General features: G+C 48.8%; 2 protein-coding genes across 2 annotated transcripts in view; one reads left to right on the forward strand and one right to left on the reverse strand.

The window, feature by feature from the left end:
* CAMKK1 (calcium/calmodulin-dependent protein kinase kinase 1, alpha) overlaps positions 1-6,678 on the forward strand; it is a 53,282-nt gene extending 46,604 nt beyond the window's left edge. Inside the window, exon 15 of the mRNA XM_010018574.1 lies at positions 6,343-6,678. Coding sequence (XP_010016876.1) covers positions 6,343-6,415 — 73 coding nt within the window. The 3' untranslated portion in view covers positions 6,416-6,678. The remainder of the gene's footprint in view (positions 1-6,342) is intronic.
* Positions 6,679-15,723: 9,045 nt separating this feature from the next.
* On the reverse strand, positions 15,724-16,287 carry MIS12 (MIS12 kinetochore complex component; the record flags this gene model as incomplete). Its single annotated transcript, XM_010018576.1, has 1 exon — positions 15,724-16,287. A coding segment is annotated over one exon (564 nt), but the record flags the coding sequence as incomplete, so codon positions are not given.
* Between the last annotated feature and the right edge of the window lie 3 nt (positions 16,288-16,290).

Raw genomic sequence — 16,290 nt, forward strand, 5'->3', positions numbered from 1 at the left:
CATTGCATCGCTCTAAGATGGGGAAACATACATTTCTCTTGAAATAAAGTCATGTATTCTAATTCAGAGCAAGGCAGGACTTGTTTTCAAACCCTGCCTGAAAGGTGGTCTCTTCCAGTACCCTGAGCCTCTTTCCAAAAGGGACCTGTTCCCTTCCACCTTCTTTTGAGATGTTGAAAGCCCGTGCCACTAACCAACCAGCTGGTGGGAAAGCCTGACACCGTGGCTGCTTCCTGCTTGGAGCTGGGTGCTGTATTGTCTGCTCAGAATAAGTAAAGCTTATTTGATCTCATGTAGCTGTGAAGATTCCGATTAGCCATGTTATCAAGGTCTAATCCCTTCGGACCTCTTTTTAGGTCTTCAAAATCAGCTGTAAGCCTTCACTTTTACTTGTCTCCTTTCCAAAGTTGATAGACAAATTCTTCTCAGCTTGCACAAACCCAGCGCCTTTCCCTGTCTCGTCTCATTCCAGCCCTGTGTTTGCATTCAGGCTTCTTGCAGAGGTTGAAAACTGTGTATCGTTTCCAGTGTTGTGCTGCTGTGCCCAGTGCCCTTGGCCGACAAGACATGTCAGATCGGGGATGGAGCTGTGACCGTGCACTTAGAAATGTCCAAAAAGAACACGAATGGTCTTTGAATGAGCCAGTTCTCCACTGCACTAACCCCTGCATTTTCACTTCTGTCTCATGCCATCAGTGCCTATTTTTGGCAGTAACAAGTGACTTTAGCCTAAATTAATTCATGCACGACTGAAGCTTTGAGAACTCATCTCAAAACCCTTCTGTTTAAAAGACAGACATTGGCTAAATCTCTTCAACAAATAGTGTTGTGTGTTAAACACCGCAGCAGGGAGGCTTTTTATAAGGAATGTGGATTATTGTTTCAGACTTTGAAAAATGCTCTACTGGTTGAATCTAATGAAAATTACTTCAAATTTAAATAGATTTCTTTTAGCTGATGACATTGATTTGAAGTGAACCAAGTCTAAATGGGAATGGTCGTTGTTCACTGAGTTATCTCTTGATTACAGTGTTATTTCCACCAGGGCAAACAGAGTTAGACACTAAACCCATCCAGTTCTTAATTCACAGTGGGTTGTTCTCTAGTAAAACCACTTTTAATAGACATATAAAATAGAACCTCAGTGCAAATGTTATGAATAGCGCTGTGTTAGTTAAAACAAGTTTTGAGTGAGTCTGGATGACTGTAAATTTCCAGGGCGTAGCAGGAACAGATAATGCTGTTGTAGCTCTGCAGAGTTCCTGCATGTCAGGTGCCATTTCCACCCCTGTAGATGGAGAGGGGACCCCAAAAATGAGACTTGCAAGAAGGGCAGCACCCGCAGCCATCGCTGGCCTCTGGCCATGCTGCCGTGTGCTTGCCCACAAAGAGCTGAGAGGAAAACAAGCCCCAGCTTCCCGAGCTCTCCACCCCAGAGCTTCTCCTCGCCACTGGCAGTGTCTTTAGAAAGAGATCCATCAGCTTTTGTAATACTGCATCTCCTGCTAGTTGTAGGGAGGAAATAACTTGTTGTCTTTTTGTATTCCTGGGGTAACGCTTGGACTCGATGATCTTAAAGGTCTTTTCCAACCCACTTGATTTGATGATTCTATACAAGGAGAAAAAAAAAAAAGGCAATTAGAAAACTCCAGTTTCACATTGAATCTAATTAGGCTGCATGCGAAATTGCCAGAGCCCCACTCACTGCTTCGAGCATCTTACGTCTGTGCCCATACTGAGAATATATTTTGCAGGAAATCCTCTGACAGCTGAGTCTGCTTTCTGGTATTTGATGCCTAATTGATGGTTCTTAAAATGGATCTGTCCTTTAAGCTCCCTCTTTGGGATTTGGAGAGGAGGAAACTACATCATGTGGTTGAATCTTTAATTTCTCTCTGCACTACCTATACACAGTGTGATGGGCTCTGTTCTTGGAAAGGCTTTGTGCAGAAGCTGCATGTGCAGGAGTCTTTTTGATAGCAGGAGGCCTTTCATGTTTGCCACAGCCTTTGTTCCTTTAGAGGACACCATTAAGACATTAGTGATTTGAAATAGCTCTTAAATTAGTACTGAGAGGAGAGAGGGCTTCTTTAGCACTCCTTAGACCTGGAAGAAACAAAGCCTTCTCTGAGCGTTGTTTATTGCTTTGTTTAATAGCACTGAAAAGTGGAAAAGGCAGCTGTTAAAATGGCAGACACATCCACCAGGTAGAAGGGAACTAAAATGAAGATGCTCCCATCCAGCAGTTGTTCTGCAGCTGGAGCACCTCCACACTCCGAGAAGCCATGTGTGAGTGCTGCTATCCAGAGCTCTAGCATTCCCAGCTAAGGTCTGGGTTTCTATTAGCAGTGTTTGCTACATTTCTTCTGCTCCAGGTTTCTCCTAATTGAGTCAGCACTGGCTTCACCACACTTTATTGCTCTCATTTATTGCAACTACCACCTATCAAATTAATTGCTGTGTTTTGACAGACCCGATTTACTTTCTCATTATGGCTGCTATTACTAGTGATGAAGCGTGGTTGTCAGCTCCGGTACAGGGGATCAGGCTGGATTTAGAAAGCCTACCCTGTTTCCAGCCTTACCAAAATGAAGGCAAGAGCCACTGCCCTTAGGGGCATACTGTCCATGTAGGCTTAGGCATGAGGAAGAAGTGGGGAGAGGGAGGTAAACACCTGGCTGCCCCAGGTCTCCAAGCAGAAACAGCTTCTCCCAAAGCAGCCCAAAGCAGAGGTACTTGCCTCATGGGGGCTTTGTGCTGAGAAAGTCCCAGGGCTCAGCACCACAGGGCTGCTCAAAATTAGGCTGCAGACGTCCCCCTGGCGCAGCCAGGTTTACAGCATCAGCTTTGACAAGGGAATGGCTGCAGGCTGGGTTTGAATTTGCCAGATGTGTCCACTGAAGATGCTCCCTTGGTCTCTGCTAGTGCTTGGTGTCTGTTTCTCTAGTCCCAGGAAGGTTTCAGATAGGTGCCATGTAGATGTGTCAGACCAGAGTCAAACCCAACCAAAAGCCATAACAATTTTCCCTGCAAGGAGAGAACTGCACGTCTCACGGGAAGAGCCACGGTGCAGGCAGGTATCCTTGTAGTGCACTGGTGCTAATCACAGAGCCCAGAAAGCACAGCCAGACATCTGCCCTCAATAGAGGCTGGAGTGGGTTTGTACCAGTGCTACCAGTGCCCATCTTTATCTGTGCTTCAGGCTGCAAACAAACGTGACTGATGCTCCATCCTGCATTTCATCTGCTCACTAGGCTTGTTAGGTACAGAAGACAAGCTCCTTCGCCTGCTGCCATCATCTTCATGATTGCTTTCTTTGTCTCACTGTTTTGCTCTCAGGGACAGGCTCCTCTTAAACACATATTTGCATCCATCTTTAAGGTAATTCAGTGTTTCTGTTTCCCTTGGATGCTGTAGAAACCTGTGTCCTCTCCTCAGCCTGTGTGATTTGTGTGGTAGTGAGAACATTCAGCTCCATCCCTTCTTCTTCCTGTAGGAGCAATTTTACTGCAGTAGTTCTCTGTGTGTGAAAATGATGTTTATGTATGCTTTTACTATTATTATTATTATTATTATTATTATTTGTGGTTCTTTGGCATTCCAGCCCTTTTTAGGGAGGGAGGGACGAAAAAAAGCCAGTTGGGTTTTAGCAGGAACTGCCCCATGTTCACAGGGTGAATAGCTACAGAATTTGAGAAGGGCTGAGCTTTGGAATTTGGGCTCAGGCTTAATACCTAGTGGTTATGCAAAAGAAAGAGAGCTGGAGCCATCTCTGCTCCACTGCTCCCCTGTGCTTCTGCCTCCGATGCCAAGCTGGGAGACCTCTGGCCTGACCAAAACGAGCTGCTCTGTGTGACCACCCATCCCACCTCAGCCAGGACAGTCATTTGTCCAAACAGTTGCCCAGACCCTTCTAGGAAGCTGGTCCAGTTGATTCTGTTAAATAACAAGGTAACATTCAATGCAAACAGTGACAAACTGCTTACAGACATCTCAGGGTGAAGTCTCAGCATCTGGTGCTTAGGCAGGACAGAGCCTCCACCCGGGCCTGGGATGATCTGGGCTGGGCTGAGACATCAGGAAGCCACCACATGCCTCTAAATCCCTTTGGGAGCAGCTCCAGTGCTCTGGAGACTGTGGCTGTCCTGGTTTATCACTCCGAGACGAATAGATGAGCCAGAGCCAGGCTGCTGCCTGCTCTGAGTGAGGAAGGATGTGCAGAGATTCTCCAAAAATAGTTAGGAGAAGGCAAGTGGAGGAGGATGGGGACTGATGTGGCGCCGGTGGTGACAGCTTGTGGTGCCACTGTTGCTGCTGTATTTTTCACAGACAACCTTGGTAGAGAGCAAGGGGACTTCACCAGCCTAGGTAAGAGCAGATTTGGGGTATTTAAAGAGGACTCAGTGCAGGAATTAAGCACTTCCAGGAGTGTGTATGTTGTGTTTCAGCTCTTTCTTTGTAGGTTGTCCCTCTCCATCCCTGTCGGGTGTTGCCTGCATTTTGGTGGGAAGTGCTGTGAGGCTTGTTCTTTGGCATTCCAACCTTTTCTGGGAACAAAACACTCAGTGGCTGTGCTCTTCCTGCAGCTGCTGTGGTTAACAGTGATGTGGTCTCCTGGATAAGGGCATGGGTAGGCTTTGCTCACCTGTGGTTTAAAAAATACAGGTTTATTTCTTAGTTATTTAATGGAGATTCATATTCAGCCAAAGGCCTCACAGCACAAGCCCTGGCTCCCATGCAGAGCACTGATGCCTTGATCTCTCCTGTCCTACATCAGCCCGAGTTTAGCTGGTATTTGCCACCGTGCGGGTGTCACGTCAACCTGGTTTGTGTTGCACCCCCGCTGCAGGGTGTTTGGAGAGGCAGAAGCTGCTGGGGGAGGCAGGGAAGCACTGGATGCACTCCAGGCTTGGAGCAGGCTCAGTGGGATGTGCGGGGCAGACATGGGAGGAAGGAGCCTCTGCTGTACATGGGGTGATAAATCATTTGAAGGGGGTAATGACAGGCACCAAAGATGGGGCTGTTCCTCAGCCTCTCACACAGGGAAATGGTCTATGCTCTGGGTTCAGGGCCAGGTTCACTGCAGAGCTTTGCTGGAGCAGAGGGAGAAGGGAACATGATTTTGGGTCATTTGTGGTTTCTTCAAAGCTTGGTGTAGATCTGTGTGTTCTTCCAGTGTCCTTCCCAGGCAGACAGTAACCCCAGAGCCCCAAACCTCTGTGCTCCAGGCACAGGCAGCAGCACTGACTCCACTGCTGAGCTGGCTTGTTCTGACTGGTTCTGCTGTAGCTGGGCTGGCGTGAGCAAGGCCATAGACCCTGGGAAGCACAGATGCTTGGGGCAGCATCACCTCCTGTACACTGTGGATATCTTCACATCTTCATGATGGAGAAACAGGCGCTTTAGGTGCAAGTCATCTGCCTGCCACAGGTCTCTGCTCTGGGGGGTTGTGGATGGCACCTGAAGGTATCACATTTTCTTCATTCAGTCTTGAGCTGTGACAACTTTTTCTGGTCAAATCTTAGTCATGGGCTGTGTTATGGATGGCTGGGCTGGGTGGAGGTGTCACTCCTCAAGGATGCCCTGCCATGCAGTGCATTAGCATCCTTAGTTGTTCAGTGCAACACCCTGATCAAGGACTTTTCAGTCTCTCCTGCTCTGCCCGTGAGGAGGAGCACAAGAAGCAGGGAGGGAGCAGAGACAGGACACCTGACCTGAACTAGCCAAAGGGATATTCCAAACCACAGAACATCAGGCTCAGTGTAGAAACTGGGGGAGTTGGCAGGAGTCACTGGTCACTGCTCAGAGATGGTCTGGGCATTGGTCAGTGGGTGGTGAGCAATTGTATTGTGCATCACTTGTCTGGTTTGGGTTTTATTCCTCTCCTTATTTCCTATTATTATATTTTACTTCAGTTACTAAACTGTTCTTGCTTTGGAGAAGCAGTTGTGGTATCAAGCCATCACTCTGATCTGTAAAAGCACACCTCAGGTGAAAGAAAAGCAAACCACAACTCCCCAGATGCAGACTAGGTAATTTGGAAACACTGCTGCTGGTCTGCAAGACTTTCTCCAAGAGTCAGGTACCTCCTTGTGATGCTGCAGCCAGAAGAAGGGCGTTCAGAGAAGTGCAAAGCTCGGTCTTTGGGGTGCAGATACCAAGCAAATCCATTGGTACAAGCTGCTCAGTGCCGCAGTGGATCGAGCTGGGGTGTTGCTGGGCTGGTTATTTGCTATTCCCTCTTAATATTGATGTTGTTGACCTGAGGAAAAAACACCCCCTGCTTTATTTCTTGCATTGCTATGTGCCTATAATCCCTTTATTTCCTTGCCCTTCATGTAGAAAACAAGGGAGCAGAGAAGGAGGCAGGGACCCAGAGCTGCCCAACGTGTGTGAAGACGAAGCTACATCCTGAAGCTGCCTGGCTGTCACGGGCTGGTTGCTCACGTGCTGCTGCTGTTGTACCCATCATGGTGTTGTCTAGCACACATCTGCCCTCATCACCGAGTCTGGGGCCTGCAAAGCAAACAAAACCAGAAAGAAAACACAGACCAACCCAGGAAACCAGAAAGGAGGAACTGAGCAGCAATAAGAAGAGCGAGTCCTCAGGCAGCACGGCTCCCAGGGACTGGCTTGGCCTCATGGGCAGCTGCATTCCTCATGCAAGGTGTCCGTGTGCTCCTCCGTGTGTGCCTTGCTCTCCACTTGTGCTTCACGTGTGGGCTTTGTAGTTGGGTGTCTTGGCTGATGAATGTGGTTTTATTTGTACTGCAGCAAACCAAACGTTGTCTTAGGGGTCAGTCTCCCCAGAGATGTTCTCCTTGCTCTTTGCATTCTCTATTTCAAGCATCAGGAAAAACAATCACATCAGAGCCAGGTTTTATATCGGAGGGCATCTGTTTTATTTAATGCACTTCTGTATATCAGGGTATAGTCCTGCTCCTGTTGGAGGTGATGGCAAAATTTCTATGGATATTGGGTAAATGAGGATGAGATCTTGCTTTTGGAGCAAATGCTGTCACTCTCTGCCTTTCTTCCTCTTCTATCCCTTCTCTTCTTACCCTTCAGTTTTGCACAGGGCAAATCCTGCCAGCATCAATGGCTTTGGTCAGGGCAACATCATAAAGCAGAAGAACTACAGGATCCTTCCTCTGACGGGCAATCAGCCTTTGAATGTCATAAGGATCTGGAGCACTGGGATATGCTCTTACACAGGAAGGCTTAACCCCACTGAGGACATCTGCTGACCAAGTGTGCTCTTCCCAAAGAGCTGGGCCTGCACCCAGTCCTGTGTGCACAGATGTTGCTCAAAGCTGAAAAGAAGTGGCAGGTTTGGGGTTTATTTTATGTAAGGGTCATTTCCTTCCCCTCACTCTTCTCTTGGCTCCTATAAAATCATGTACCTGATGCTTTAAAACTTCAATTTCCTGATAAATGACCCAAACTGGGAGAACTCCCAAGGATGGAAAATGTTGGTGGAAGGGTTTTAGGCTAAGGAAAAGATACAAGTGAGATCAAACCACGATCTTTTGGGGTTTTGAAGCTTTAATTTTTAGTTTTATTTTAAGACTGTACCTTTTCTGCACATGCTGATGCTGCTATTTTATCCATAGATTGCTTCTAAATTTGGGATTAGAAGCTTCATCTCTACAGTTTGACAACAGGTGAGAGACTGCACTTCAAAGGGCAAATGCAGCTATTTCAGTGGCTGTTGGCTACAGAGACTGTGCATATGAATCAGGAACTTTACACTCAGAGAGTAAAAACCAGGGACATCAATCCATCAAAATAATGTCAGTATTTTCCCTTGAGCTTTATGGGGTCTGAGCGTGCCCCCGGGAAGCCAGTGGGATTGAATTCTTATTTTATAGTACTTAAATAAAGGACACTGTTAAATTTGGTTCCTACATAATCATCTTACTGTCTCTTTTCAGGTTAATCCTGAGGGCTTGGGACTTTGTCCCCTCACTTTTTTGTGTGAGGGCGTACATGTATGAGGGCTGTTGGAGCAGCTGCTGTTCCCATCCTGTTTACTGCAGTCTGGTTTGGTGGTTGCCAACGTCTTTGTAGCTGGGCTTTGCTGCCAATGCCTTCTGCTGCCTGTCCCCAGCCTGCTTGTCTTCAGGCACCTCAGTGGGATGCCTGATGCAGTCACCAGCCACATCTCGCCTGTAAATATTGGGAAACTGGGAAATAATGTTGCAGCTGATGTATTTTATTGAGGAGACCTCTAATTTTTGAAGCAGGCAAAAGCACTGTATCATGTAAAGGTTACTGCTGTGGGCCCGTGCTCTGCATCCAGATGGTAACTCCTGCCTGCATTGGTGCATCTGCCCGCACCAGCGGTGTGCTCAGCATCCCCCAGGGCCTGTGGTCTGCTTGGATCCTGCTGCCTTGTAATGAAGATTAAGGACCCATTGAAAAGGAGTGAAAATGGAGATGGGGAGAAACACACTTATTCCAAGGCTTGGTAGGACTCCGGCAGAAATACGCTCTACTTCTTGCTTGGCTGAAATGAAATCCTGGCTTCTTGATGTGCGTGTTTAGGGCAGCTTGGAGCAACGTTGCTTCTGCTCTGAGGAAAGGAAGAGACTGGAGAGAGGGTATTCATGTGGCTCTGGTGAGCCAGCCCCTTTATCTGCTCAGGAAAGTCATTCTCTTCAGCTGCATGGTGAGATACTTGTCTCGCTTCTCTCTGTGAAGGAGGGGATGGGCTTTGGTGTGGGAGGGCTCCTCCAGAAGCGAGGAGACCAGCTCTGATGCTTTTGTGTGTGTTTTTCCCTCCAGATCCTCACTTATCCGTGCTGTTCCTGGAGCACTGGGGTGCTCTGAACTGTGTCAGCTGGGCTCTGTGTGCTGGTGAGGGCTCCTCTTGCCCTGGTGTGTGATGGCAGAGGCAGCTCTGGTCAGCTTTGGTTGGCTTTTCGAGGTGCAAGGACTGAGAGACCCTGGAGGAGATCTCTCTTTTGGGGAAATTGCACATCTTTTTGATCTGCCGGAAGTAGATTTCTTTGTCCTGCTCAACTAATAGTGCTCAGCCTTCAGTCTGGGAGGTAGTGCTAAGTGAAAACCCTGGTTTAGTCTCTCCTGTCTGGCACAGGGTTGAAGACATTCAGTGCAGTATTTCCCTTTGGGCAGGAATACATCACTGTGAATGTCACATTTGCAAATAAATGAGGTTCTCAGCTCATTACTGATGTATTGCAGCATGCGAATGGATGCCTGATGCACAGGGGCTCAGCGTTGGGCCCTGGTTTTCCCAGTGATGCATCCATGAGAAATGGCAGATGAGGTGTATGCACATGGTTTAGCCCTGGAGCAGGAGCCAGGTCCATGGGGTGGTTGTGCAGAACAGAGAGGGCATTTGTAAGGAGCTGTGTCTGTGCTGCTGGGGGCAGGAGGAAGACCTGGAAGCTTTGGCTGCAGCACCGTGTCTCCAGCCTGATCCATGTAGGAGCCCGTGGCCACAAGAGAAACCAAATCACCTGCAGCAGCGAGTGTGGCTGGGCAGTGATGTTCTATGTTTTCAGTGCCTTGAGACACAAGAAGCTGCCCAGCAAACAACTGGGCTTTCTGAAAGACAAGTGCCACACGTTTTCTTTATCATCATTCCGAGTGTGGGTAAGTCAGGCCTATCCTGTGCTGGCCATGGTGGCATCAGTGGCCTGTCTTGTTCGTGTCCGCGGGGGCCAGCAGCTCCTGTCCAGAGGGTTGTTTGCTTTTTGCAGGTTCCCTTGTCATCAGTGTTTGCTTTCTGCTCAGTAGTGTTCAGCCACAGTAACAGATGGTGCTTCCCTGGGACAGGGAGGTTGCCTTGGTGTGGATGGGGATAGCAGGAGAGGCAGGCTCCTTTCTGTCCCCAGGGGATGGGGATCAGTAAATGTAAACACCTTCCCGAGGGAAGGACTGTGCTGCAGTGCTGCTGCGAGCATGAGCACGTCGCGTGTCTGGGAGGAATACTGGAGGCTGGAAAGCTGATAGTGTGGGGTTTGTGTGTTTGTGTAACTCTGTTCGGGTGCCAAAGTTCTCCATTCCCCAGGGCACATTTACAGTGCTGGTTGCTGAGCAAAGCAGTGGAAGGGGTTCTTTTCTGGCCCAGAGCCTTCTACACAAGACCATGCTCTGATCAGGTCCCTCCCAGCCTGGATTATCCCATGGCCCTGTTGCTCTGAATGCAGCCTTCTATGGGAAGAGGGAAGGAAAGGAGTCTGAGAATCAGTGGCTGCCTTTCCCCTTCCCTTCCTGAAGGAAAGCCACGTATGCTCAGAGTCGCTGCTAGCCCAGCCCTGGGTCAGTGACCAGGAGCCATCAGTCAGAGTGCTCCAAAAACTGGTGTAAATTCAGGAAGAAGAGCTGCAACTTTTGAGGGTACAATTCGGATCCTCTGTGCATAGGTTTGCTGCTGTTTCTGACTTCTAGGCCTGTTCTGTTGCTATTTAAGTCTCTTGTTACCCTTGATGTTAAGTATGACGCTGTATGTACTCTGCTGTCATTCAAGCATGATGTATATGCACTCAGTACCGTAACGGCGCGTGGCTGTTACACTGTAAATATGTACCATGAATAGAGAGGCTATTTTTTGCATGCTTTTCTACTCTAGACCTGAACAGAAAATGACAATAAAGTCCACAGAAATGACACTCAGGTGTAAGTGCAGTTCCTAACACGGTGGTTTGAGTTGGAAGGGACCTTAAAGAGCATCTATGATCCAGTTCCAACCCTCTAACATGGGGATGCAGCGTCCTGGTCCCACCTCGGTGGGTCACATCCAGCCCCAACACTTGGCGCAGGCAATGAAATGCCTTCACAGATTATGGTTGTTTTGGGGTCTCGCTGGGGACTTGAGTTGGGATTTGACCCAGCCACGTAAATGGCTTGAAAGCTGCTTCCCCCTCATTTTCTTTTAAATGGGCTGCGTTTCAACATGGATTTCTTGAGCAGTAAATTATAATTTAGTGCTTATTATAATATTCATTAAGAGCTGACTTCTGCTGTAGCATTATACCAAATACTAATTATTAGAAATTAAGGTGACAGGAGGGAATAACATTCTGAGCTGTATAAGTAGGAGTAATAACAGCTCCGGAGGGAGAAGCGAGACAAAGCAGTGGGAGAATTCCCATTCCACAAGGACATGAGAGGTAACAACCCCCCAGCAGCAGGCTCACGGGTGAGGACACACAGTGAGGATACCGGCTCCAAAGGAGCTGCCCTGACATTATTTCTCTAGTTCATTGGCTGAGTTTATTACTCTTTCTCTTTTCAGGCTGAAATTAAACTTCCCACAGTGATTTCCCACAAACGATGGCAGATGCTTCTGCTGGGGCTGACGTTAGATGCGTGTCCTTACACGCCACAGGTTTGGGTGCTGGTAAGCAGTTGCTGCCTGTGTTTTGGGGTGGTGGATTTAAAGCAGAATCCTGAGTCCTTAGTTACAGCCAAGGCAGAGCTAGCCCAGCTTCTGAACCATGATTTGTGGGGTTTGTGGCTCCGTGCTGCTCCACACCATGCACAGCTGCCTCCAAGGCTTCCCTCTGGCAGAGGTTGGTTGATCACACTCTATTTCCTATGGTTTAATTAGCGGAGGGAACACAGATTTTACATGTGAAAGTGATCCCTTTCTAGCCAAACTTTTCCAGGTTTTTCCTTCCTCTTCAGTAGGAAAAAGCCATTTACTGCGATCTTTCCTACAGCAGTTTCCAGGGAGGTCCAGAAAACAGGGCCAGGAGGCATCAGCAACCAAGCCCTGACCGAGTTCCTTCGCTTGAGTAAATCAATGTTTTGCCACTGATGTGACCTGAAAGCCCATTTTCTGTGCCCCATTAATTTTAATGCCAGAGCTGGGGCAGGGGGGGAGGCAGCTCCGGGACAGCTTTCCATGAATCCCACCAAGGCACTTGGAGCTTCCTCTCCCATCCTGGGTGTGATGTGCAAACACATCAAGGCAGAGCTCACACCATCCGGGATAACTCGCCTCGCCCGTGGTGCATCGCAGTCTCCCTGCCTGTCAATCTCTGTGGTTTATGGCAGAGGAGGTTTCTTAGGGCTCTTTTGGAAGGGGGATGCTCTTGCTTAGTCTGAGCCAGCCAAAATCCCTGTGAAAGAACATTTTTCGGCATAACAGGGAGGGGGATTTCATCATAATGGGATGTTGTTGTGTGAGCATCCCCTCCCTGCCCCTTTGGTCCCTTCAGCCCTGCTTCAGGGTGAGGATGGGGCCAGCAGCCCAAACCTGACCCACCGCCAGCTTGAGGTGAAGCAATTAAAGCCTGTGGCTGCCATCAGCATTTCCTGTCTGTAATTAAAGCTTTTAATGAGGAGGCATATGGAACCCCCCCTCCTCCCCAGCCCCAGGCTGGCACTTGGCCGGGTATGGGTTTATTAACAGCTGCTAATTACATCCTCATTCGGTGCATACACTGAGGAGGGCTGCACAGCCCGGCCCCGGGGCTCCCATTGGCTGTGCGTGATGCCAAAACCAATTGTACTTACTGTTTCCCCCTTGCATTGAGAACTGAAGTCCCCGGCGTTTGCAGGGCTTTTTGGGGGCCACCACCACCCCTGGGACGTTGTGCTGGCTCCTTTCCCACTGCTGAACACATCATCGTCCCAGTGGCCACAGAGGGACTCGAAGCTTTTTGCCATCCTGATGGCATTATCTGGCTGCTGGGACACCCCCAGCTCCAAGGAGCCTCAGCACTCCTGCATGTCCCAGACCAGGAGTGCGTGATATCCTGGGAAGAAATCCCCTTAGACCTCAGCTCTGCCGCTGGGGTCTTGCTGAACCACCGAGGCCGTTTTCCCCCTGCAGACGGCTCTCGGTAATGTTTCACAATAGCTGGTTATATTCTTTTACATTGGGTTGTATGAAGTACCTCGCTTCCAGCCTGGGGCTCTTCACATCTTCCAGCTCCGTGCAACCACTTGGAGAAAATGAGCATTAAACCCAACCACGTGGAAGTTCTCCCCTTTCTTTAACAGCCAGTGCCAGGTCCTGCCCCTGCAGCAGCTCGGTGCCACCCTGCCGCTGCCTGCCTTGCACCCACACCACTGTCACTGATGGGACAAGTGCTGTGGCCGTCGCTGCTCACCCGCTGGATCAGCCTCCACGAGGGAGGGGAACCCATGGAGAATGGGACAAGGATGGACAGAGCAGCACTGAGGATGGAGTCGGGGTATGTCGAGCTGCTCACTAGCATCAGGGATGGGAATGTCCCTTTAGTTCTGTGGGAACCAGCAGCTGAAGCTGAAGGAAAACCGTGGGGCCTCACTGGATGCTGTGACTGTGAGTGTCTGAGGTCAGTCGGGGGGATTGTCCAGGCTCCAGGAGCTTCCCTAGCAATTTGGGATCCAGGCAGCCCAATGCAGAGCGGAGTGGAGTGTTTGCAGGTAGGAAGGGGTGTTCACACGAGGGGGTACAGCCCTGCCAGAGACCGTGCTCCTTGAGCAGCTCTGTCACCGTGGAGGCTGAATGGTTGATATCAGATTTACTTATACTTACTATATGAAACAACTGATTTAAAGAATCAGAGAATCCCAGACTGGTTTGGATTAAAGGGACCTTAAAGCTCCTCCAGCTCCAACCCCTGCCCCGGGCAGGGACACCTTCCACTAGAGCAGGTTGCTCCAAGCCCCTGTGTCCAACCTGGCCTTGAACACTGCCAGGGATGGGGCAGCCACAGCTTCTCTGGGCACCCTGTGCCAGCGCCTCAGCACCCTCACAGGGAAGAGCTTCTTCATAAAATCTGAGGCTCTCCTTATCTGATATCTAATATCCTTACCTGAGGAGACACTGGATAATTCCTGGTGCACAGGAAAGTTACAGGGGAATAATCCAGCTTTTCTGCGAGGGAAGCGCTGGGCTGGTCTCCTGGTGCCCTCTGCTGCCAGCACAGCCTGGCCAGCAGCACGTCGGGATCAGTGATGGGGACAAAGTGTTTCCTGCAGTGGTGCTGATCCTGTGCTGTGACAGTGTTTCCAGTTTCATCCCATCATGTTGGCATCAGGCAAGGTGAGTGTCACCCCCTCACTGGTGAAACCTCTGTGGCTGTCTGCTTCATTCACCATTTAACTGAAAGCAAGTGTTACTTAATACATGTGTACAAGTACTTTTGGATCTGTTACATATACTTTTAATGCTTATCTGAATTTCACAGGTAAGCATTTAAAAAACTGGTGTTATTCCCTCCCACCAAGCAATTGTTCCTCAATATCCTGCTACAGAAACACACTGGATCTCCTGGTGAGACGTGTTGTTACTTTTTGTGAGGGAATATATTCAGCAACATCCTTCTCCATGTAGCCACCCCCCTACAGTTAAAGACCTTGATTCTTAAAAGTGAGTTTAGGACCAAAAATGAAGAGGAGAAGTTGGGTTACAGGGCTTTAACAGCAGTTGAGTTTCAGAAGCCGTTTCCAGAGGGCTCCTGGCAAAGGTCCTCACCGAGCTGCTCTCTCATTTATTTCAGCTAAATGGTGTTTGTTTAGCTGAAATAAACCGCCTTTCACACCTCTTGTTCCTCCTCTTCAGTTCTAATAGAGGACACCAATCACCTTGAGGACTTACATCGTGACAGGTTGAGGTTCGGACACTGAACCATGCCCCGGAGGACAGGCAGTGCTGGAGCATTTCACCGCCGTTGTCGAGTTCTTCCTTGTAGCTCTTCACAAGAGAAGAGCTTGTGGGTTCTATTTCCTCCTTTTCCTACCCCTGAACCTGAGCCTCCACCTCAACAAACATTCACTGAAGGAGTCTAGAGCTCAGCATCAGAGATCAGTTTCCTTTGGGAGCATTTCAGGGCTGGCCACTGAATCCCACAGACCCCAACCACACATCAAGACAATATATACTTAAAGATACTGTTTTTACCAAGCTGATTCTGTGTAAAGTCTTCAGAAGTCAGGAAAAAAAACCCAGAATTGCAAAGTGAATTCATGCTTTTAATGTGTGTTTGTTATCGCAGTAACTTCTAAATTATCCACGAGTTTCATGTCTGTCAAACATCTCTGCTAGAAAAGGAGAGCTCAGCACGGATATTTGATGACAGGTCTGTACAGGAGGCTCAAAACCTGCTGAGGCCAGTGGGAAGATGCCCACAGACTGTGATGTACTTTGAATTAAGTGCAGCTGGAATAAGCTTAAGCAGCTTCAATGACCTCAAGCCTGTGAGTCCATTTTCACAACGCTTTTACAGGAGAATCTGATTAAACACTAATGAAATTAGCTTTGTTATTTAGTAGAAAAAGGCCACTGGACAACGAAAGTTAAACCAAACAAACTATACACATAGAAAACAACACAATTCCTAGTTCTTGGCCTTTAAAAGGCAGCGACAGCACCTTGGCCTTAGCAAGACACACCATCTTCACTAAGGCACTGGCTCCCTGAGCTGGTGTCAGGCTGCAAAGTCACTTACATATTCCTGTAGCTCTTGCTCAGACGTTCGTTTCTTCTTCAGTAACCCCTGAGTTAAACCAACGCTGTGTTGTGTTCAGTTAATGTTTGTAAGGTCAGGAAGGTGCCTTCAGAGCCAAGTTATCCAGGACTTTTTTCTCCCCCTGCTTCCCTGGGTTGGTGCTAAGTAGGTGCAAACACACTTAGTTCAACAGTCTAGATCCTGGCAGGGTTAGAGGGGCACGGACTATGGGAGATGCTCCTGCAAAGACAAGCTCCTATCATTTTAAGCAAGCTGCCCAAATGGTTTTTGTTGCCTTTTCACACTCTCATTTTACAGTATCAAGCTTCTTTATTTTTTTGCTTTTCTCTTCAACATCTTTCAGCTTATCTTGCAGTTTCTTAAGGTTGGGTGCCAGGAAAGCAAAGCTCTCTCTGAAGCTGCAATTCCAGTGTTCCCTGCAGATATTCTCCAGCCCATCAGAACACTGCATTATCTTCTCAAGCTCTGCCTGAACAACCTTCTGCTCCTCCAGCTCCGCCCGCAGCGCCTGCCCCGCGGACACCTCAGCCCGGTACTGCTCCTGCAGCTGATGGATCTCATCCTGAAGCGCCTGGAACTGCTCTTTGCTGTAGGGATACTGCTTGTGGACCTTGTCCTCGGGAAGGAGCACGTTCTTCGGGATGTTCAGCACCAGCTGCAGAAGCATTTCTTCCATTTTACCGAAGAGTTCATCGAAGTGCTCCTTCAGGAAGAGAAGGAACTTCTCGGTGCTCCTCCGGATGTGGAGGGGGCTGACGTCGCACTCGGAAAGCCCCTCCAGCTTCTTCAGGATGACGCTCTCCACCAGCATCATCATTTCGAAGAGGCAGTCCTGGAACGCGGTGTACACCCG

This window comes from Nestor notabilis, unplaced genomic scaffold (genome assembly GCF_000696875.1).
Source record: "Nestor notabilis isolate BGI_N333 unplaced genomic scaffold, ASM69687v1 scaffold9767, whole genome shotgun sequence".
Lineage (NCBI taxonomy): Eukaryota > Metazoa > Chordata > Aves > Psittaciformes > Psittacidae > Nestor > Nestor notabilis.